General features: G+C 45.5%; 1 protein-coding gene across 3 annotated transcripts; it reads right to left on the bottom strand.

Moving 5' to 3' along the window:
- Positions 1-386: 386 nt before the first annotated feature.
- HSF4 (heat shock transcription factor 4) lies at positions 387-23,700 on the bottom strand. 3 transcript variants are annotated; one of them, XM_061344081.1, is made up of 13 exons: positions 23,388-23,698; positions 19,402-19,510; positions 18,028-18,155; positions 16,624-16,748; positions 13,914-13,989; positions 12,223-12,287; positions 10,212-10,311; positions 9,417-9,541; positions 7,344-7,568; positions 5,398-5,503; positions 3,763-3,828; positions 2,257-2,344; positions 387-1,031 (listed from the first exon to the last, which is right to left on the bottom strand). In XM_061344081.1, the coding sequence occupies exons 1-13, from the start codon at positions 23,508-23,510 to the stop codon at positions 835-837; spliced, it is 1,533 nt and encodes a 510-aa protein (XP_061200065.1). In that variant the 5' UTR covers positions 23,511-23,698; the 3' UTR covers positions 387-834. The 3 variants fall into 3 exon arrangements, with proteins under 3 accessions (XP_061200065.1, XP_061200066.1, XP_061200067.1); XM_061344082.1 differs by lacking the exon at positions 23,388-23,698 and adding an exon at positions 20,754-21,517; XM_061344083.1 differs by having other exon boundaries at positions 898-1,031; positions 2,257-2,363; positions 23,388-23,700.
- Between the last annotated feature and the right edge of the window lie 170 nt (positions 23,701-23,870).

Raw genomic sequence — 23,870 nt, 5'->3', positions numbered from 1 at the left:
TTTGCAAAGTGGAAAATAGTTCATGTAGAAGAATCTATCCCTTTTGTTTGTATATTAGAAGAAATAAATTTAGGGGGAAAACATCTCAAACAACAAACCCCTTCAACTCAGCACAGGATGTTTTGAGTTCTGCAGTGGTCTGTAGCTCCCCTGGGAGCCAGAGACACATTCTGAGTGGTCACTCAGAAAATTATCTTCTGCACACCAGAAGAGATCTTCATTTTCCTCCTAACCCTAGGGCGATAAAGAAGTGGCACAAGTACATCCCATAAAAACCAGAAAATCGATAAAGGAATATTTTTAGAGCATTGGACTGGCATATAGAACTATTTTCCTATTAAAAAAAAAAAAAAAAAAAAAAAAACACAAAACAAACCAACAAAAAAACAGCATCCAGAAGGGTCAGGCATCTTAGCTAATCTGTGCTGCCTCGATAAAATCCAATATTTTGCTGTTGCAGACACTAGTTGGGATCATTATATTTTATGAAGTCCATGATGTACTTTCAAGCTACTCTTCACTTAAATTTTATTAGATTTGAAATTTCTAAATGCACTTAAAAGGCAAAAAAGCCCCAAACCTGCCAAGTTCTCACTCCCCACAGGAGCAAGCACCAGAGGCAGTATTTCATTTAAAATTGCTATCCTGGGCAAACACTGAAATCCAGGTGCAAAGAGGGTAATGCAACAGCTACTGACCATTTCCATCTACTCAAAAAGAAAGAGCACAAAAAGAAACTCTCTTGTGGGTTTCTGAGTCACTTTTGTTTCTTTCCATTCAAACCTATGGATACTTGGATGGGTGGGAGGGAGACGTCATTTCTTGGAATCTACATCACTGGTTGTTGTCAGTTGAGGAGCTCAGGTTTAATGGGATCTCCCCTTGGACACCCCCAGAGGACAGGTAGGAAGCCATACTGTCAGATGGAACATAAAGCGATGAACTTTCAGGCAAGTTGATGAGGTCGTTTCCAAAGACTGACTGACGATCAACGAGGAACTGCTGGGTGCTTTCAAGAATTACATCTCTCCCTGTAATGCAAACGGATGAGAGAAAACTCAGTTTCTGGAAGGCAAGTTACCAGGCTTTACATATGTAGAACTGAAAAGTGGCAAATCCCCACTGCATCAGGAGGTGAGGGGGCCTCATTCCGGGCAAAAAATGCTTCAAAACACTTGAGTCAAACTCAGACTCACTCAAATGCTTATTAAAATAGATGGGAATCTCTGCAGGTTGCCAAGCTGGATTCTGCCTGAACGCTGAGGTGCCTCACAAGAAGTCAAAGAGGGATGATCAAATGGTTGGAGACACTGGAAAGCTTCTCTTCTCCTTCACTCAAGAATTGTCTGGTTTTCCTCATCTTTGCAGAAGGAGACATCTGTCAACTGGCCCACTATTCCAGCAGCATGCCACTGCAGGGACCGGAAAGGCTTTGCAAACTCCTGTGCAGTTCACAGGATGCTCCTCCTGTGCAGTTCAGCTCCAGCCTGCTGAAGAATTCCCTCCAATACAGATGGGCTTCTAACACCTTCAATGCTCATGCAAGATGCTAAGTTTAAAGTGGAGACTGGAAGTCCTTGAACACCACACAACGTGTCCAGATTCTCGATTGGTCTCAGGTGGCTACAGTACCAAGTGAAGGCTCACAAAACCTTTTCTTTCAGGTCTATCCCAGGTGGACGCATGGGAACTCACTATTCCAAGACCAGGAAAACGATTCTGGATTCATATCTAAGGTTGATGACACACTTTATCAGAATCAGTGGGTGAGAGAAGGTCAGCTGGACAGTTCCCTTGAGGTCTGGTAAAACGTCTGGAGAAGCTGAGACATAACCTTTGCCTCTGGCTGCTAGCAGCTATTGGGTCACCTCTCTGCAGCAGGAGGAAAAGGAAACACAGGACTCGTGCAGTCCTGACTACCCCTACCCGTATAGATCCCCACATTGCTCTTAGGTGGCAATGAACAGGCAGAGGAGATACCAATAGATACAGTGTGGACCCAAACAGAAAGGGAGGTAGTTCAATTACATTTAAGCCTCAGCTTATCACCCATACTTTTCCCACTGCTCAGTAACTAGCTTCACAGTTGTTACGGAAACACCGCGGATTGACAATTGTGAAAAGTCAAATAACCAATATGTTTTGTACCCTCAAAGAGGCAAATGGTCAGTGCTGGGCATTGCATCTAGCTGCTGACATGTTCATCACCTTCATTACATCCCCATTCTCCTCTGCAAGAGCTGCCAGTGCTCCTACCTGGGCAGGTGCTGTTAAACGGTGGGTTGAACACTTTTGAGGACAGCTCAGTTGCATTCTTCTCCAGATCCACTGTGAGACGCTGCATCTTGATGCAAAAATATAAACTACAATGTACAATTATACAAAGACAGGGGAGCTCGTTAGAACTAGACCATGTCTGAAAAAATCAGTGCTTCATCAATGATGTGCTCCCTGCCCTGCCTCTCCTCCACTTTGCTAAAACAGCCAAAAGTGTGTGCTCAAGGGAAGAATGCCTGATGGAGAGGGTTAAAGGAGATGTAACCCCCTGTCAGCACTGGCTAGGATGGCATGAGGCTCATGCCACACAGGGAGATCAGACTAGTGTCACTTTGCCTATCCCCGCCTGGCTGCCAGACAAGGCAAACCCAGAATCCTCTGCAGCCAGCAACAAATATGAAACTAATCTTTCATATTTTAAGGGATTTCCTTCCTTTTCCATATAAATGGAATCTTCATTTCATTTGCCTTTGACTGTTGAAAGTACAACTAGCTTCTGCTTGCATGGCACTTCTAGGCACAGAGGTGCAACAGGTATTACCTTCCAGGCTTCTCTGTGCTCAGAACTTCCTGTAGGACAAGCAAGCCTACCTCAGGGGGCTACACCAGATGCTGGGAAATTCAATGGACTTGAGAACTGAATTCTAGAACATTGCAGCCTCCTCCTTGGCCTTTTCTCTAATGCAATCCTTTTAAGAAGAGACTGTCCCTTGCTTCCACAGCTTGCTAATAATATCTATCTCTTCAAAGACTCTCCCTCTTAACACTCAGGAAGTGGAATTTCGTAATAAATTTGAAATGATTAAATCAAGATTTTAAAAGGACAGTGATACCATGAAGCAGGCTTAGAGACTTTTCACCCGTCATTAGAACAGATTACACTCTGCTTGCACATTTGTAGAGATGGCAGAACCATCCAAGTCTTTATCCAACCTGGCTGGCGATGAAGGCTCTGAAAATTCACCCTCCATCCAGCAGGAAAAAGAACCCAGCCACAAATCACACATTTCCTTCACTGCTTATTAAATCACCATGTGCACTTCAGAAATGCCTGTATCAATGTCAATCCCAAACAAATACTGCCAAGCAATTCCTCCTTGTTTCTTCTGTAGGGGCATGCATGAACCTCTATTCTAATTACACGTGGTTTTACTGCTCCCAAGATGTACAGGGAGGGCTGCACTTTATGAAGAGCTTTTGTCACAAAGACACTTTATGAATCTTTGGTATTAGCAGGATATTATACTCATGCCAAAAGAAAGTTCAGAACAAGTTTCAATTAAAGACTCCACAATAGCAGTGTGTTTCTAAACAAGCTCTGGATCAGTGGGAAAGGCAGCTCAAGAGTATAAGGTAACACTCTCGGCCTAGCCTCAGGAGATGTGCTTTACCACTCTCCCCTCTCTTTGTAAAATATCTCGGCATTCTTCAGTTATGCACAAGCCTTGCATCATTATTATTATCTCAGAAACACACATTGCTTACCGGAGACAGACTAGCTTCCATTTCAGTCAAATTCCACTCATTGAAAGATAAATTGGGATTAAAGACCTGTTGAGAGAAAAATACAATGAGGACTCAAAGATGTCATGGTTTAAAATACTGCAATGCTCATCTGCCTGCCTTGGCTGCCTGCTGGGGTCACAACCATGCTGGCAGAGATACCTGAAAGCAGTTCTGGCCTGTGCCTCAGCTCCTACAGCATACTGACTGAAGCAACAGGCTCCATGAGTATTGATCTGCAGCACAGATAGAACAGCAAGGGTGCAGTGGTGGGCACTTTTGCTGAGCCACAAGCCTTGCTGCTGCCAGTGGTGGGACAGCACAGACAGTGCAGACACCTTGTGTCACAGTCACGCTGTAAACCAGGGCAGCTATCTGTGTTACTGCACATGCAAGTCAAAGCCCTTTCTTGCTGCTTTTGGGTCCCAGGACACTTCCAGATTCACATTTTTTTTAAAGCATTCCAAAACATGGTAGAAGAGGGCAGATTACTACTGCATCAGTGCCTCAATGGCCATTTCTTAAGAAGTCTGAGCAACCTGGGAAAAGAGCTGTTGATCTGGGGATACAGTTTTATGATTCATTCTCACCCTTGTGACGTTGAGTGGCACAGAAAGAAAAGTGTGTCAGCAACAGGAAAACATCTTTTAATGAGAAATAAGAAACAGAAACCAAGGGAGTCGGTGATAGGTCAGGTCATTAGAAAAGCTTACTGTAAAGTCAAAATCAATCACAGACACTTGGGAATTGGCTTTAAGAGAATAAGATTGATTTTTAAAAATGATTTTTCATTCCTATTTATCCATGCAAGTTTACCATGAAGCACCTCCTCAGGGGAGCATATATTTGACATATAGATTCTTATATACAGAGTTATTTGATTATTGGCAAAAACCTTTCATATACTAACCATATGTACACGGGGAGAGAGAAAGAGATAAATAAACGAACCTTCATATTGTTGCATATGTAGTTAAGAAAAAAGGCACCATCCATTTCTAAAGAAAAAAAGTGATCTAAGAACTGCAGACAGATAAATATCTCAGCAGAGAGAAAATGTGACATCAGCTACACTTCCCATAATGTGAAGAAGAGGGGAAGGTAGTAGAGCTAAACAGTCTCGGAGCATCTAAGATGCAAAACATGCAGAAAATACTCTAACCCACCCAAAGCAATTACCAAACTAGCTAGACATTTGTATTAAAACTACTTTACATAAACGTGTTAGGTCTCGTGTTGATGTCTTCACCAAAGGCACTGTGTTTTGTGCTCCGTGAAGTTCAAAGATGTATTTTCAGAACAAATGCAAAAAAGCATGATTCAAGGCCAGGCTGGATGAGGCCTTGGGTAATATGGTTTAGAGAGAGGTGTCCCTGCCCATGGCAGGGGGGTTGGAGCTTGATGATCTTGAGGTCCTTTCCAACCCTAACTATTCTATGATTCTATGATTCTAAAGTCTGAAATCTTGCCAGTTCTTTTGAGCAGGTCAAAATAGGGCAGCATGTGACAGATAAAGTGCCATAGCAGAACAAGCAGCACAGTCTGTATGTCTGCCTGATTTACAGCCCAAAGTAGCAATGGGAACCCCACAACTGTTCCCTGCAGCCGGTTACTCACATCCAAGAGGCTGGCTGGTTCCAGGCCATACTGCTGGCTCCTCAGCAGCAGCTGCAGCCCCTCCAAGCTCCAGTCGGGGCTCTCCAGGGGATCTGAAATATCTGTTCTGAGGAAAGACAAGGGGAAATATTGCCATGAATGAGACTTGCATAGGTACATATAGAAAGCAGGACTGAGCAGCTTTCCAGCATGAGTTTATACTTAAATCTCTTTCTGAAAAAACAGAGCTCACTGTCAGCCTGGGTTTACGCCATATAACTTGCTTTAGTCCCAGAAGTACAACCCAGCAGAGCACACAGGGAGCTGGGCTGGCAGTAAAACAAGCGGGACTGCTTTCCTGGGTAACATGTGGTTTGGCCATGGAGAGTCTGTGCACGTCTCCTCAAGACTGGGATATACAAGCTCTCCTTAGAATAAATCCTAGAGAAGCACTTGGGATCCAGAACAGGCTGTATTCGCATCCTACTGGGTCCAAGATGGTTGAATTAACTAACGGTTTTCAAGGCAGCCTGCCTTGAAATTAGTTTTCAATGATTTTTTAGGATTATTTTTCTTCTAATGAAATGGTTTGAAGTACTCAGTGGGTTCAGAAGGAAGAATGTGGTTCTCTGTATGGAATCAAAGGAAAATAGAAGTCTTTCTGATAACCCTATAGCAGTTTTTCTGCCCCATTCTCCTTACATTGCTGCAGTTGCCATCAAGAATGAATTCTGCAGTTGTAGACCATGCTCTCCTCCAGCTGAAGTCTGCTGTGCACTCACTCACGACACTGGTGCTACTGGGATTTCAGCCTCAGCCCATGGCAGACTCCAACTCCAGAAGTGGCTCACCCCGATTGCCCTGTGGCTAAGCCTAATGGCACTGTGCTGAAGCCCCTTACAAGAGGACATCATCTTCTGGGTGACTGTCACATGCAGGATACCTGCATGGTCTGGCTTCAAAATAATTAAATCTCCAACCCTTTGTACCAGAATCCTGCACTCAGTGAACATAAACTCTCTACTCTCCATCCCTGTGAGTAACCTTATCAGGTGTTTCATGATTTTAAGGCATGATTTTGCACCTTTGTATAAAGCCTTGCTTTGGATGCCTAGCATTTTACTGAGCCCCCCCCAGCTCAAGGAGGCAAGCATGGCAATGCAGCTAAGTTCTGTGGGGTTTCACTCTAAGTCAGAGATGGGGAAACCAGATCTCTTGTGGTGTCAGCTCCCCAGTGCCTCCCCAAAGCATGCTGCCACATGGTGACTGCCCTCTAAGGACAGATCTAGTACTGAAAGAAGAAAGTCATCTTGGAAAGGGGATAGGAGGAGATGCACAGGGGGAACAGAGTAAGGAGAAAAGTCTATTTGACTTCACAGTACAGGAGAGGAAAAGACGGGGCAAACTATTTTATTCTCAAGCCCAAGCCTGGACCTTATGAATGCTTTGATGCCTTATCAAATATATGCCCTACTTAGTGATTGTCACTGTCCATCACTCTCTGCATACCAGCACACAAATGACACCCATCCACTGCACAGAAACACCACTGACAAATATTTCCGTATGACTTTACGTAATGACTCAACAAAACAAGTGGCAGAGGGCACACAAGCTATTGGAGGTGTAGTGTGGTGCGGTGGCCTGCAAGTCTGTAGATATGGACACCTGGAACTTGGGCAAATCCCTCTCACTGCAAAAGGCCTCTTCCTGCTCCCAGGGCTCTGACACACATGCTCTGACAGCTCCTTCTCTGTTGGGTCCCTCAAGCAAACTCATCCATAGAACCCCCTACCCCTGTGAACTGTTCCCTGGGCTTCAAGCATTCTCTAAGCAGGTGCCACAGGTACAGGATGGAGCTCACCAGGCTGCATTAGATGACAAATTCAGCCTCCCTTTCCCTGCTGTGAATGGGAAAAAGAGGGCCATGAATACACAGGGCCACAGCAATCCCTTGCGCCCCTCACCTGTCCAGCAGTGCCCTTCTGCCTCTTCTCTCAGATGGTTGCGAGGTCCCTGGAGGGGCTGTGCCACAGCTCCCTTTGCCTTCCAAAACAGACTGAACCATGGCCACTGGGAGCACGGGGGGCTCGGAGCAAGCCTGGCAGCCTGGCAGCGGGACATCAGGCTCGGTGGTGGCTTTCACGCCAGGGCTGACTGGTTCTTCCTTGATCAGCATGAGGCATTTCTCTCTGTATCAGAGACAAGACTTAGCACCACACACACATTTGCTCCACAAAGGCCTTGCTTGGAAGTGGAGTAGCAGAAGGGCTTGCTTTGAATTCCCAAACTGCCCCACAGTGTCTTTCCACTTCCCTGGACAGGCAAAAGAAACCAGCAACATTTCAGCAAGATCTAGAAACATGCTCATCTGGAATACCTTCAGTTACTCCATCAGTCAAAGCCATACTGAATTTGCCCCTTTCACTGTTTGCAAATACAGAAAATACACTTCCATGTGTAAATCATTCCTCAGATGAACATTAAAATTGAGACAAGCTAAAGGGTCACAAGGGTAGGGAGGTTCCCCTGAAAAAGTCTCCACCCTAGAGATAGGAATCGGATTGGTAAGACCTTTTCCATGCCAGAGTTAGGATGCAACCAGCAAGCATTCTAGATCCCAATGACACAGGTCAGGACCTTGGGCTCTGAAGGATTTGGAACAGAAGCTTTAAGGTCTGACAGTCCCAGTCAGATGTTTTACTGGTTTGAAATCAGAGGTCTGCCTTTTTCCAGTGGAAAAGGCACTTCTTGTTATTGCTATGCAGACACTGAAGTTTTGAATAGTAGCATTTTGCATGTAAAAATCTACTCCATACTACTAGTAGGTGATTTTACAGCTCCCTGGGATCCTGCACAACTGCAGCCAAAGGGACAAAGTCATGTAGATCAATAGGCACAGGGCGTGGAAAGCCATACTGGAAAAATACTGTCTTACACCACTTACAGACTAGCTTTGCTCTGTGACAACACACAGGCGTGTCACACCTAGGAGATGGGATGTGACACTACAAAGCCTTCCTCAGCATTCCTTTCAGATCATCTTCTCATCTCATTAATCCTAAACTCCCACCAGAAGCTCATGTTGGTTTAGGAAGTAGCACAGTGCTAAGCTCATGATGGCCATGGGTGGCTCAGATCCTCAGGCACAGCACAGGTCAGAGGCCACCAGATGGCACTCGGTAATTAGCAGAAATAAGCAACTTGAAGGTTATAATTCGACTTTTTCTGCTTTAGAAATGGCTCCTGGTTTTTGGTGGTGATGGTAGTTTTGCTGGTGGTGGTAGTGGTTTTGTTGTTGCTGTTGCTCCTTATTTGGAGCTCTTTACATGTTTCTAGCTAATTTTATGGCTATAGTTTCAATTACGAAGCAGATTTACAGGCAATTTCTGAAGTATAACTACCTTGCCTCTACGCCTGAAAAACTGTTTCCATGATTCATCTGTCTACTTACTTTCCACTGACACTATTAGCTCTGTTCTGCTACTAGCCCCAAATACTCTGCATGTCTGTGGCAGGAAGAGATAAGCATTAAAATACCTCTGCCTTCAGTTCCTAAGTTACTGGGGCCTTTTCACAGAAAAGCTGTCAAACATCGGAAGTTGTTGTGATGCAGCCCTTCTGTTCTCATTAGCAGAAAGATGAACAAGTTTGATTCTGTTTCTTCTTTGCCAGAGCCAAAAAGGAAACTTCTTTCTCTCTCTCAACAAGCCCAACAAATGCTAGTACCTCATTATTTGATAAAGTCTGAGAGAGCCCCTGTCCTGAGAACAAAATCCAAAAAAACATGCAATACTTCTCCAAGAGGTTAGTGGAGGTTCTCAGCATGAAAGTTGTGACTTTGTTTCCAAATTTATGCTGTTATTATGCCTCCCTAATTCGGGCAATCTGACCTACATTGGATAAAATGTTCCAGCCCACCATTCCTATAGAGATTTGTGGATCAGACAGAATTTGGTAGTTTTACAGCCAGGAAAAACTCTTTTAAAGTTATGCATTTTCACACCTGACACCTTGGTTTTAATCACAAACATGTTTACCTGTCATTTTCAGGAGGAGAATGCATATTTATTATGTTGGATGGTGTCGCTTCAGTTACATCAGATATGATGGGTCCTCCAGGAACTGTGGGGCTGTTTAAGCAAGAGGCAGGTTCTGTTGATGGCTAAAGAAGAAAGCAAAAGTCGTATTTATTCTTCTGAGGTCCAGAGCAAGTCCAAGGCCCTATCTGAGACACTGTTTGCTCACCATGTCCCCGAGTCCTCTTTGTGCAGAAACCAAGAAAGGTTTTACCTACTATGCAACAATATAATTTCCTCCTGTCTTTCCTCCAACCATACAGAGGTGCAGTGCAAAATAAGCACTGTGACTGAAGTGTCAGCTACAGAGAGGGTTTGCCATGGCTGATATTTTGCCTAGACTGCTTGGCTTCCTCTGGAGGGAAAGATCCAGCAGGGCACAGCTCCCCTCTTGGGACCTGCTGTCCATCAGCAACCTGGCTCTGGTCAGAAGGACCATAGTACTCCCTGCTAGAACATACTTCTTCCTCTCTGCCCTTAAGGTGAGCCAGGCTGGGGTAACACCATGGAGAGTTTGGTGTTCAGGGGCTGCCTTTCCCTCCCACATCAACACAGCAGCACAAGGGCATGCAAGTATGTGCCTCTCCTGAAAGAGGGGTGCTGAAGAAATAATGAACTGGTTGCCCAGTTTGGCAAGCCTCTTCTCTGCCAAGCTCTTGCCAAACTACTTGCTGTGTAACCTGTATTATTGCTTCAAACATTTTCCCACCCCAGCCAAAGAAATCCCACAAAACTCAGAGGCTGGTGTAAACCTACCGACTGTATGAAATAGGGGTCATGAAGGGGGTCTGTAGACAAATGCCGGCTGAACTTGGACACTTGTGGAGCTGAGATCCCATTGTCAAGCATCAGAGGTCTGTGAAGAGAAACAGGTTTGTTTTCCCAGCACATAACTGACTGGTTCCTGGTTGTTTATATGAGAAATGTCTCTCAGGCAAGGATTATTTTGCGCTGATACTCTGCTTTTCCTCAGCTGTAAGGTGCTTTCTTGTCCAGTGTTATGGACAAGGAAGGGAAACAGTTTTTGAGGTCACAGTTTAAAAACTGCATTAGCCAGATAGGGAAGAGATGATCTAGGTTTTCTAGATCTCGTTTGAAAGATACAAGTAAAATAACCAATTCATGTTTTGAACTGAAGAAATTCAATTCATGCTTTCTTCCAATTGCTGGTGTTTTCAAGCTCTAGGTTGGATCCTCAGTTGCTTAAGGTAGCTACACTGGAATTATTAGTACAGTACTGGGAATCTGGCCTTGATACCAGCTCCCTTGAACTCAGGGCCTCTTTGGCAAGGCTAGATCTTTGTACATAACACTGCATAAAAGGAACCCATGCCACCCATTAAGTAAGTAACAAAGCAGAGGGAGACATGAAGCAGAGCAGAGCCTAAACTAATTGCATACAGGTTTTTAATAAATGATTGACAGGCTTTTGCAGATTTGGTCACTGACAATAAGAAGTGGTCTGTGTGCTGGGTCCTGTACTTTATGTCTATGTAAATAATTGAAACCAAGAGAAAATGAGGAGCCTCAAACTGGCACTATCTTTCTGTCATGAAACTTCCTGGGTGGCAGTCTTTGGGTTTGTGATACAGTTCCAGAGGAGCTGGAAACTGGTATATTTTCCTACACACCTGCTATTGTTACTGCTGATGATCCTATAAAACTGCCTATCAAATCCCTTTTCTCCTCCTGCTGTCCTGCAGCCAGGAAAAGCATCTTCAGTGCTCCTTTACAAGACAGGGTTTTGGTGGGGTGCAGCAGGGAAAGACAACAGTTTTTTCCCCCAGTAATATCTAACAGGCTTGGCAGAAGATCATTCCTAGCTCCTTTCGTTCTACAGACACTGGAGCTGGATATGTTGGGAGAACATATGGGTTTGCTCAGCCCAATTAGATCCCACAGTGAAGGGCATTATATAGCAGGTCACAGTGACCACAGTGCTTGAGATATCAGTGTGGTCTAGCAGCTTGTTTAAGAGTCTGTTCCTATTTTGGGACATTAACTAAAGACACAGAATAGAAAAGAACATTTGAATTACCCTGACATAGGCCTTGCTGTAGCATAATCTGCCCTTCAGCAGCCAATGAAATACCATAGTCAGCCCTGAGACAATTATGAATTTCTAAGCATCCAGCTCTCTGCTTCAAGGGCCAAAAATGACCCTCTCCATTCAACATTTATTATCAAAGTAACTTTGGCAACTAACCCATTGAAAGCCTCCTGGGTCAGACGTTCCTGTGACATGTACAGACGTATCAATCCTGTCCATGAAGACCTTATTTATCTTATTTATCTCAGCTAAAATCTTTTTCCACCTTCTTCTCTGTAAGGCCTACAGGTTACCTGCCACCAAACCTGTGTTGAAGACACACCCCATGCAGTGACTGTGGATCAATCTAAAGGTGCCTATGGGCTAGCTGCATTCTGCTCCTACTTTGTACAGGCTCTGCTCCTGCTGATGGCAAGTGGCAAAACTGTAGGACCAGCAGTGGGGTCCTGCCCTTTACCTTTCCAATAATCAGTGCTCCCATCTCCCACCGCGCGCTGTGCTCCCCCAATAAAGGTCACAAGCTGACACGGTGCTTCTCTAAAGGCCACTGAATGGGGCATGTCAGCAGGTCTGACTCGACAGTTCAGCCCATTCATTTCCCATCACCATGGTGCCCTGGTCCGGTGACCGCCCGCCTGGGCAAGCTGAGCTTGTGCTTTTAGTGAGGGGCAGCATTATGCACCCGTGAGCGTGTGCACACCACACAAGGGTACTTACAGCTTCCTCTTTATCCCAGTGCTGCTAGGGCTTGATTGGAGCTGGCCAAACAGAAACTGAATCAGCTGTCAGGAGAGATCAAAATTCACTGTTCATCAGCAGAGTGATTCAGCACTCCCTGCTCTCGCAGCCATCCTTATCTCACGCATTACTCCCTCCCGACACCACCCCAAAGCTGGGAGAAGCCATGGAATGTGGGAGCCAAATGGCAAGAGACACTGGAGCCCAGGACACCTCCAAGCATTCCAAGAAATCAAACGATCTGTCTGGCTTTCAAGGAACTCAGCCAGGTGCTTGCTTTGAGCAAAGGCTGATAGATGCATGTACTGAGTGCCTTCTCTCTTTGCTTCTGTGCCAAGCAGAACTCCAGTTACCCTGATTAGACCTGGGAATCTGCCTGTGAAGTAATGCAAATATTCCTAGGCCTGCAGTTAGACTTTTCCTCCATTAAAGTCTTTAGAGACCTTTACAAGAGGCTCTATAAAGCCTGACAAAAGACTTTGCAAGTGAAAGAGGCAACCCCCTAGGGGAGACCCTGGGTGGAGTTCTCATCTCTTTTGGATGAGTTCTTGAGCTCTGTGAAATTCAGTATCGACAGACGAGGACTCTAAAAAGGATGCAGAATGGCTTTGGAGAGGAATCACTTGGCAACGTATTCCCAGGTCAGCTTGAGCCTAATGCTCTGCTTTGCCCTCCAGACAAAGAGAGCATTATTATATCACAGCTATTTCTTACTCATTGCTCAATATAACACAAAAGAGTTGCATAAATGTTTCCACCATGAGCTGTTTGGCTGGCCCAGCCTCAGAGCTGGAGGAAGACTTGATAGCCTCATGCATTTCTATCTGGTCCTATGACTCTGTGATGCCATGTGAAGGTCAGAAAATGGCTCTCGGGAGGATTGGCCAATGTGACATGCTCAGTCATGTCAGCATCATCTGGGAATCACTGGAGAGGTCTTTTCTAGCACTGGTCATGCTAGGCATTGTGGGAAATGATTCTGCAGCTCTTCTTAGATCTACAAGGTTGTACAGTAGTTCCTCAACCAGCAATTCCACAACTGCCCAAAGAACTGGGGAACACTTCATCCCTGGCAGTGTTGAAAGCCAGGTTGGATGGAGCTTGGAGCAACCTGCTCTAGTGGAAGCTGTTCCTGCCCATGGCAGGGGCTGGAACTGAATGAGCTTTGAGGTCCCTTCCAACCCAAACCAGCCTGGGATTCTGTATCAGTAACACCAGCAAATGTAACAGTTGCTGGAGGTCCCCACTGCGGGAATGGCTAATCAATTCTGCTGCCTGCAGCTTCAATGCTGGCAGGAGGGGAAGGCTCCTCTCCTGTAGGAAGGAAAAAGACTTGGGAAGTCCAAAGGCACTTGTACAGCCACAGCTCAGTTGATACAGGGCAATTGGTGAGAGTTGTGCTCTCTTGCTCAGGTCTTCAACAGAAAAGTAGTTTCTAACCATCAACAAGGATTCACAGGGAAATTAAAATCTTTTGCTCAGGGCATAATCTGTGCTTTGTTAATGGCCACTTTCCATAGGACACGTAAGAGCATCACAGTTTGAGAGAGAAGGAAACTAAATATACTGCAATATCAGTGTGGAGAAGATTATGGGACATGGAAAACAAAAACCAGAGGAGGACATACACCATGGCACACAAGTGAGTTTGGAGCTAATACGACCATTACCTTGTTGATCACTTTCTGTTGCTGTGAGTGGTTCTGCCGGAGAGAAACAACTTCCCGCCAAAGAACTTCATTTTGCCTGGAAGAGAAAAAAAGAAGTTTTCCATGAGCACAGAAGCATCACAAGAGCCCATAGGGCTGCCATGATGCACAGCAGACCCAGCTGTGCAAAGTCTGTCCCACTCTGGGGCTCTTTCACTGCTTGGCTCTTTCCAGGTGTCCCAAACAGGGTCACATAGTTGCTTTCCTTGTTTTAACTTGACCTCAAAAGAACAAATCACGAAGGTAAAACAAATAAAAGAGAAGCCAACGCTTACAGGGAAGAGTACAAGAGGGCACATGTGTAGGGCATTTGGGCCAAACTCAGAATTTCAGCAAGGCCTGACTTGTGACTTGGTATGATTTTGAATACCAAGACTATTCTTCCTGCAGGAGCCAAGAAAGCTCAACCCTCCACAACTGCCCCAGTGCCCCCAAGGGCCAAGAGATCCTATGGATAGAGAGCCTATGTATTCTCCCTGCTGAAACCTCAAACATGTGGTGGTTTGAGGTATGTTTGGGAGTGACGGGAGCAGCTAGAGAGATGCTTCTGCATCTTAGAGCCTTGAACTGGGAGGACTGTAATGATTTTATTAGTGGGAGTCACTGATTTCATCCACCACAGGCCTTTGTCCAGCTTGCAACTGCATAGAGCATATTTCATTTCTTTCTGCAGATGCAGCACACAGGGGAGTTTGCAGACTTTGAACAATTATCCAGAAAGTGGGATGGGAAGATGCTGAGTTGCAAACTAGGATGCGAGCCAAGTCCATGAGCAGAAGATTTTGTCAATCAATTTATCTTGAGTATATGGATGTATGAAAACTGTCAGGCCAGCAAAACCTATCACACAGGTGAAATTTATAAATCCTTTGGGATTGTTTAGCTTTTCTAGTGTGGATTGATGCTAGAACTGGGAAGATAAGGGCCAGGGCTCGAAATAGCACAGTAGCTGCCCTAGTACCGCAGCCAGAATCTCTGCAGTGAACTTTCTGAAGTGGTACTGACAGGATTTTCAGCAAAGCAGGTTCCTTCATCTGACAGCTCGTACTGGAGTTATGTCCTTGATGGTTCCTCACCATAGTTTCAGCCTGGGATTTCTGGTCTGTCTTACTTTATAGAATTTGTATTATTTTCTTCAGTTGAATGCAATTTTTCCTTTTGCTAGATGGGGAAAGGTAGCAAGCAGATCCAAAGGGAGAACAAACTAAAATCAAGGCCAAATCATCGACAGTAGAATTCCTTAAAAATTAAATAAGATACAAGCCTAGAAACTCTTTCACTGCCACTGCACCTGGATTGCATAATGTGGTTTTCGTGCATATACTACGTGTGGGAATCATTAAAAACTGAGGTAGGATAGAAGTATTTATCTATGGCACGTAGGGTGCTGAGCTGGAATGAAGCTTCCCAGTGTGAGGTGTTCTGTCAAAGCCTGGGATGCCAGGGTCATCTGATGATGTATGTATACCAGCTTTCAGTTTAAAAAAATGTTTTGGAGTCCTTTTGAATATTGGAGTGGTTTTTAAACAGAGTTATCTGTAAGTATTAAAATTCTGGAGGCAAGTAAAAACCTCTCAGAGTACCTGATCTATAAAACCACATCCATTGACTAAATGGATAGGGTTTAACAGTGGATGTGGTTTAACCATTTAACCATGCCAAGTGCAAGGTCCTGCACCTGGGTGGGAGCAATCCCAGGCACAGCTACAGGTTGGGCAGAGAAGAGATTCAGAGCAGCCCTGCGGAGAAGGACTTGGGGGTGCTAGTCAATGAGAAAATGAACATGAGCCGGCTGCAGTGTGTGCTTGCAGCCCAGAAAGCCAACCGTATCCTGGGCTGCATCAAAGGGAGCGTGACCAGCAGGTCGAAGGAGGTGATCCTGAACCTCTACTCTGCTCTCATGAGACCTCACTTGGAGTATTGTGTGCAGTTCTGGTGTCCTCAACATAAAAAGGACATGGAACTGTTGGAACAAGTCCAGAGGAGGGCCACGAGGATGATCAGGGGACTGGAGCACCTCCCATATGAAGATCGGCTGAGAAAGTTGGGGCTGTTCAGCCTGGAGAAGAGAAGGCTGCGTGGAGACCTCATAGCAGCCTTCCAGTATCTGAAGGGGGCCTATAGGGATGCTGGGGAGGGACTCTTCATTAGGGACTGTAGTGATAGGACAAGGGGTAATGGGTTAGAACTTAAACAGGGGAGGTTTAGATTGGATATAAGGAGGAAATTCTTTCCTGTTAGGGTGGTGAGGCACTGGAATAGGCTGCCCACGGCAGTTGTGAATGCTCCATCCCTGGCGGTGTTCAAGGCCAGGTTGGACGAGGCCTTGGGTGATATGGTTTAGTGGGAAGTGTCCCTGCCCATGGCAGGGGGGTTTGAACTAGATGATCTTAAGGTCCTTTCCAACCCTAACTATTCTATGGCTCTATGATTCTGTGATATATACATATTTCCTATATGGCTGCCTCTGGGCTTTCCCCATCTATAAAGGGAATACACAGATGAAGAGAATATGTCTGCATTTCACAGAAGACAGAAAGGCTCAGCATTTATTCATATTTTGCAGATCACAGGATCTACATAGAAATCCCACATGGCTCCTTCTTTCAAACATCCCCCAAGACCAACAACTCTAGAGAAGCAAATGCAGACTAAGCAGAATACAACTTACTGCTTCATGTCCTGCACTTGACACTCCATGTTCTCCTGCTGACTCCTCAGTATCTGTACCTCGTATAGCAACCTGCTGAGGTCCTCCTGGCGCATCTTGGTCTCCTCACTTTTCACTACTGACACCTGAGGAGGGAAAATCAAATACGGATTTTACCAACACGAGAAGGGCCATGGGCAGAGTCCTTGCTGTGGCTTGGGGGCAGGACTTCCACTAGCTGTGCTCTGATGTGCTGAAATGGTGGGAAAGGCAACATGCACAAGAGTCTGAACTATCCCTAAGGTATTATTGCAAGGGCCAAAGGGATAAAACAGAGCAAAGAGTGGGACAAATCCTTTCATGCAGAGGGTGTGTTGGTAGCAGGACATTTCCCAGCAGAGGGGGAACTTATTTCAAATCAGCTTGAGAGAAACAAAAACAAAGTATTTTGAGGAGCAGGGAGGAGTTGAACTGTCTTGTTTGATTAAATCTTTCTACTTTAACTTCAGAAAGACCCAATTCAGCTTTTTGTTTTACGTGGATGAGGCTGTCAAATTGATGTATTACATTTGGATTTCCAGAGGTCTTTTGCTGAAGCCCCTTTCCTGGAGTTCTGTGCTAATTCAGAGAGGACAGCCTTTTCTGGGCATCAGTAACAGTCGAAAAAACAGGAAACAGAGGACAGAAAAAGGTTATCTCTTCTATAATAACAGGAGATGACTGTTGGTAGACCCTGCAGGAGTTACGCTGTACTTGAACAATTCAAAGGCAGAGGTGGAATCAAGCCTGACTGTGCAGCACTACACAAAGGTCTTGTAATACTAACAACAGAGCACATAACCACAGTCAAAACTCTAATGAAAGTCCAGGCCTGCACACCAAGGACCCCTGCCCCAACTGTCCATGGAGATGGACAAAAACCAGACCATGGGTTGATTGTGGAGTTATGTTGAGAGGTCCATAGCACAGGATCCTCTGGTCTGAAAGCAATAAAAAGCATTTGGGGAGTCAAAGAGAGGAATGCAGCTGTGGTATAAACCCTCACAATGACCATGGAGTGCTGTTCTGGTCAATCCACCCCCAAAAAGGGGATTTGGGAGGGTTAGAAAGGCCCAAGGCTCCTACTGGGGCATTTCTTATTCAAGATGCCTGAGGGATGGGAAACAAGTATTCATTACTTCTCTCCTAGGAGAAAGCCTGAGGGAAACAAAATAAAGAAACAGGCTTAAAGCAAACCAAGAGGGCTACATCTCCACACAGAGACTACGTTGTGGGGCATATTGCTGAGGGATGTTTTGAAGATGCACCAAGCAGCCTCTCCACACAGGTAGTGTGGAACCTTCTGGACCAGGGATCTGCCATGCCTCAGCCTTTCTTCCCACCCAAGAGGTTCACCAGGGGTCCCCCCAGCCTGTGTCCCCTCACCTTCCTCTTGATGTGCTCCAGGAGATGCTCGTGGCCCTGCAGGAAGCAGAGGTGCTGGAACTCGGTGTCATCCCGCTCGGGCTTGACAAGACCCCCCTGCTCGATGTTCACCACCTTCCTGAAGCCATCTGCAGGGAGAGGTTGCAGGTGAAGGGCTGACATATCAGGCTTTCCTTCTCACATCCCACCCCATCACTTTTTTCCCCCCACTTTTTCAAGCTGTGCCCCCTCCCTGCATCTGGGCATGCTTTTGGGCCACATCTACAAGAAATCCAGCACAAAGGAGAGCACTGAGCACCCCACTGGCCACCCCCGCTGCTGGCCCACACCATGGAGGATTTGCCAGCAACCCTTCGGGCACAATGGTCTGACAGGAGCTAAAATATCCACTCTTATGAAATCTCTGGTTTGAGGTTGCCCAGAGAAGCTGTGGCTGCCCCATCCCTGGCAGTGTTCAAGGCCAGCTTGGATGGGGCTTGGAGCAACCTGCTCTAGTGGAAGGTGTCCATGCCCATGCCAGGGGGTTGGAATTGGATGAGATTTAAGGTCCTTCCCCCAAACCAGTCTGGGATTTGCAAGCCAAAGGATTCAGGAGAAGGATTTTCAAAGGCACAGACCAGCTGCAGGTGATCCCAAAAGGGGTCCCATGCACATTTAAAAATCTACTTTGAGTACTTCTCTGAAGCCCTGGAAACATTTCTAAACCGTATCTAATGGCTGGCCTAAAATGTACAGTATTGTTACTGTACAGTTAAATATCAAAGTTAAAACTTCACTGGAGAATTTTATGAATTGGTCATTGAAAAAACTTCCAAAAGCTATCAGAAAAGAACCACACTTAACACAGTCATGATCTAGATGTGTCTGGAAACTACACCTCAACCTGCCTTAAGGAGTGAAAACGATCAGCAAGGCAAGGTTTACAGGGGGAAGTACTGTGTTATCAGTTCAGCAATACAGCTAGTGAAATTGGTAAGGTCTAGGCATGCTGTCCCCAGAAGCAGCAGTTTCTGAGGGAGCTGGCACAGTATCAGGCTGCTGAAAAAAGCCACATATAGAATAAAACAAAAAGAAATAAAAATAGGTTCTCAAATTGAAGCAGCCTGAGAAGCAGAAAAACTGGTACTTAAAGTCTGTACACCTCACAATGTAATCTAACAGAAATTTCATGCTGGAATCAAAGGTCAGTGCAAGGGAGTCTGGGATGCAGAGGCAAGTCCTCTTCAGGAAAATCAATAATGCCCAACAATGCATAAATGGGAGATCTCAACTTTTCTACTCACGCTTCTCTTTCAGGCTCCCTTTCCACCCGCTCTTTCTGTCACCCCCATGTCTGTAGGACCCCCACGGTGAGGCTCTGGAGTTTGAACTCACACATGTTCAGCTGCCGGACGAAACTGGCCATGTTGTTGTGTTTGAAATACTTGGGCAGCACCTCTTTGGCAAAACGTCCTTGGTCGAACACATGGAAGCTGGTGCCATTCTGCAAAGGAGACAAGGACAAAGCTGCGGTCAGAGGAGCATCCCTGACTATGGGAGGGCCCTGGGAGATGGTGGTTCCCTTGAGTCCTACAGCAGGGCAAGTCATGCTCTCAGAATTGTCACCTTGAAGATAAGAGCAGTGACAACATCCTTCAGTGACGCATGTGCTCCTTTCAGTTCTGGTACAGTCAGCCCTCCATGACTGCAGTTTTGATCTTTTCCTACTAAGCTTTGCCACTGCTTAGTTGAGAACTTAGGATGTGAGAAAAACTGCAGACATTTGCACTCAGATTGTGTTAGCCTGTGATAAGCTCCCCTTGTGTGGACCTCACAGAAAGATTCTGATGTCTGAAGAGGTCCTGGAAGATAGAAACTGCCATTATAACCCCTCCATCTGCTTGCATAGGTCTAACCCAACCCATCTGCTCCAAAGCACAGCTGTCCTGGAGGGATCGGAGCTTGGAAACGAGGCACAAGAAACAGAGTAAGGCAAGAAAACACATTATTTCTGGAGACACCACACTGATCCTGAAGCTCTATGCACTATCTCCTGATTATCTTTGAAAGCAGACAGACATGAGGACAACCTGCAGTATGTTAACAGTTATGTTCTACAGTCCAAGCTAGCAACATCCATATTAACCAGGTGAAATACCCGCTCCTGGGGTTGCACTGCTGAGATCCACGACTGCAAAGGAATGCAAACTGCCTGGGATTGTTGCAGAGACAGGCACACTGCAGGCCATGTGCTTTCGCTGCCTGGATTCTACCCGCTGAGAGTTCAGCTCGTACAGAGAGGGCCTGTGAGATACAACAAGCTGAAGCTGCCTTGAAACATTCTGCAAACAGCAATTCATGCAAGATTTATAAGGGACAGAAGAAGTGTCAATTAATTTTAAACAATGCTTTCAAAATGACTAATGTCAGCAGCCTCAATGTCTCCAGTATATGGGGGTTGGGGAAACCAGCTTAAATCCCCTCTCTGCTCAGGATGGGGGAGCAGCATGTGGAATTTGGAGGAATGAAGAATCGTGATTTCAGGCTTTGCAGCACACGGTGCATTTTTGTAAACTTGCAGAGAAAGTTATTGAGGGGCAAACACTGGGTTTGATTGTAGAGAAGAAGCTGCAGAGAGCTGCCAGAGGAGTCACCCAGCTGTGCAATCTAAGCTCTCAGCTTTATAGAGACAGGTAAGACACAGAGACCTATGCCAGTGCAGCCACCAGCAGATGTTAGGCACTTACCAACCCAGCTGCAGTCGAGTTTCAAGGGACAGCAAGCCAAAGACACCAGGGTCTGCAAGACTTTGGCAAGCCTGGGGTCTGAGACCAGCACAGCCACTGTCATCCTCCTGCTGTGTTCAGCATTATCACCAGCCGTCAAGTGGTGTATCAGCCAGGGGGGGTTATTTCACAGCAGACAGGTACTTGACAGAGGACCGTGAGTGCCCAGTGCAGGACCCAACACGCATCCATGGCAAACCCTGCTACCCTGCTTGTTGCCACTACATCTTCATCACCAAACAGTGTGAATTTCCTCAATTCCCTCTGTTCCCTGGCTCATTTATCGTCTCCAACAACCCTGCATGCCCACAGACATGCAGCTTTGGGTCAGCTGTTCTTCTTGCTCCTTGTTCACTGCTACAGGCACTGTATGAGACTGTTTGCCTCAACAGCACCCTTTGACCATCACCAGGGTTTTTCCTATCATTCCTTACCCCCTGCAGCAGAAGCAAAGGCTGATCCAGAACTTAAGAGATTCACTAATAACCTCTATGCTGGAAGCATCTTCACAGACCAAGCTTGCAAATATGACAGCAGGGACCAGGGTTTCCCAGCACTGCAAAGGCTGCCTTGAGGACAGACCTGGTTTACCCTGCTTCTCTTGTGCTTCTGTCCACACGCTCTCTGAGATACAGCTGTGCACCCCAGGCTGCACATGCTGATGTGAAATGAGAAGAACAAGGCTTTTGTGACCTGAACATCTCCTTATGGCCTCTCTTGAGAAGTCATTCCTTTGCATTTAAGGCTGAAGTGTACTCAGAAGCCGGCACACCTGAAAGGGATCCTGCAAACACTAGAAACTTCAGTGTTACTGTGTGTACCCCAATGAACCCTACATGTACCAGCTTGTTCCCATACAGCAGCTTGACTTACATTGCAGGGGCACCCTGGGAGAAACTCTGAAAGTCTTCTCTGCCCAAAGCAAAATTGACTCTGTCAGTCTTGGCAGATGCTTGTCTTCACTGTTTTTGACAGACACACCATGACAGACACCCTGTGCCCTGCCCAGGCAAGTTACATCAGGAATTTGCCAGTTCTTCCTAACTGCATCTTCCACCTAAAAAAACCCTTCTCATTTTATTACTGCTTGTCCAATCTACCATGGACACAGGCAGCAGACTTTTGCTTGCCATCTTGTAACTGCCTTCAGTGTATATATAAACCATTATCACGTTTCCTCTCCGTCTTTTCTCCATCATAGGTCCTATTTTCTAAGAGTTCTGATTGTGTACAGAAATCTTAGGCATGCACACAATTTCTCAGCTCCAGCAGCACTGAAGGATATAAGAGGAAAAACATGGGAAACATGGGAACATGCAACCTGGGAATCTTAGACATTTGAAAGCTTTATCAAAACCTCCCAAGAATGTAGCTTTTGTTAGAATTTGTAATTGTAGAATTTGTTATGTTGTTAAAATTTTGTTGTAGCTTATGTTGTAGGAAAGCAAAGCATGGTGGTAGTGGTGAGTCAGAAATAATGATGTTGTAACAGATAGGGGACTATTCATGCATGTTAGAACATCCTTCCAAGCTAGAAAGTCCTCATTTAAAACACACGGTACCAAAACTTGGTGATTCTCAGAGGTATGGCCATGTAATACCAACATCAGAAAGCAACCATTACCTTGGATAATAATGCAGCTGAAATACTACCTCATGTCTTCAACAAAAACTCTACTGGACACAAATATATGACAGAAAGGCTGAGAAAGGCTGCTTTAGACTTCCCTCCCTCGCACCCTTAAATCTGCTCTTGTTACAGATTCTCAGTTTTGGAGAACACTTTAATGCCCATGACTTATAACTCCCTGCTGAAGACAAATCACATTATTTGCAACAAGTCTTACGTCGAAAGCACAATGTGGTATCAAAATGCTGTATGAGGGGGATAAATAAATAACTCAAATTATCTGATTGCATTTACTATATTAATACCTTAGTGACAAATAAGAAGCCAAAACAAAGCAATCTATCCTTATGAAGCTGTACAGACACACATCGCCATGATCATCACACAGACTCATTGAAAAATCAAGTAAAGCTCTTCCAAAATGCGAGTGATTTAGGGTGCCAGTCTGAGATCTGTTTAAACTGTAAGTTTTAGCCTGATGTCTGAATGGTGTTTGTCTGCTGCCTGCTCCCAAGGCATTTGTGAATGTCGTGTGTTTCTTAGTTGTAATAAAAACAGCAGTGGAAATTTTTAAGGACTTTGCACCTTTTCTAGAAGATCTTAGGAAAGTGAAGATTCAATTGAAATGAAAACCTCCCTCAAATAGTCTGGCTTTTTACAAGATTCAGTATCAGACACCCTTTAAGATGCTTCAAGTGAAATGTGTATATATCGTTACTAAAATACTCTCAAACCAGTTGTCCCTTTCAAACAGAAAAGCCACAATATTGCAGATAAACAATATCAAGTATATCCAAAAGGCTTCCTAATGAAATCTCAGTCCTTTCACTCTCCCAGCTAGCCATCAGCACTGTAAAGCAAAGGGAAGTTGCTGTGCAATGCAGTGCTCAGGCCTTGAACCTGGGTTTTTCTTTTTCTGCACCAAGTGCAGGCACTTGGTGACACCCCATAGTTGCTGTACTTACAGTACTCCAGCAGATGAGATGGTTCGTTTCAGGATCTTCCACCAACGTCCAGAGTTTGGTTAGGAAGGCTGGCACATTGCTGGAGTATCCATCCATTACCAGAGAGCTGGGTGAATCCTGCATAGTTTTCCAGTGTCCCAGCGTCCCAGCTACTCCAACCCCATTGCTCGTTGGTTCAGAGAACCAACCACCCAATTTTATCCTGGGCCAGTGGAAAGTAGGCTCCCAGGGAGTCACATCAGCAGTGCTGCTCACACTCTTCAAAACTCAGCACAATGCGATGGCATCACCAGCCCTGGAGAACAATACACAGAATGAAAGTGCACTGCAGCCGATCTCTCAGCACTGTGAATAAACACACAGCGTCATGCACAGGGAACACGTGCTGAGCACCTTCTGCTGGGAGCCTGGCAACTCACCGGGCTGACTCCACTGCTGAGAGCCTCTGGGACACGCAGGCACAACGCCTGGCTGGGGAAGACA

Source organism: Neopsephotus bourkii, unplaced genomic scaffold (genome assembly GCF_033783945.1).
Source record: "Neopsephotus bourkii isolate Nb327-2 ecotype Australia unplaced genomic scaffold, CSIRO-AGI_Nbou_v1 NB_1863, whole genome shotgun sequence".
Taxonomy (NCBI): domain Eukaryota; kingdom Metazoa; phylum Chordata; class Aves; order Psittaciformes; family Psittacidae; genus Neopsephotus; species Neopsephotus bourkii.
The sequence above is the reverse complement of the archived record's forward strand: the minus strand, read 5'-3'. Positions and strand labels throughout refer to the sequence as shown.

Excerpts from the sequence above, each read along its gene's own strand:
- HSF4 (XM_061344081.1), bottom strand. The coding sequence starts at position 23,510 with ATGCAGGATTCACCCAGCTCTCTGGTAATGGATGGATACTCCAGCAAT. Across the intron at positions 12,288-13,913 it reads AACAGAAAGTGATCAACAAG|CTGATTCAGTTTCTGTTTGG; the intron begins GTAATGGTCGTA and ends CTCTCCTGACAG. Across the intron at positions 3,829-5,397 it reads AACCAGCCAGCCTCTTGGAT|GTCTTTAATCCCAATTTATC; the intron begins GTGAGTAACCGG and ends TTCTCTCAACAG.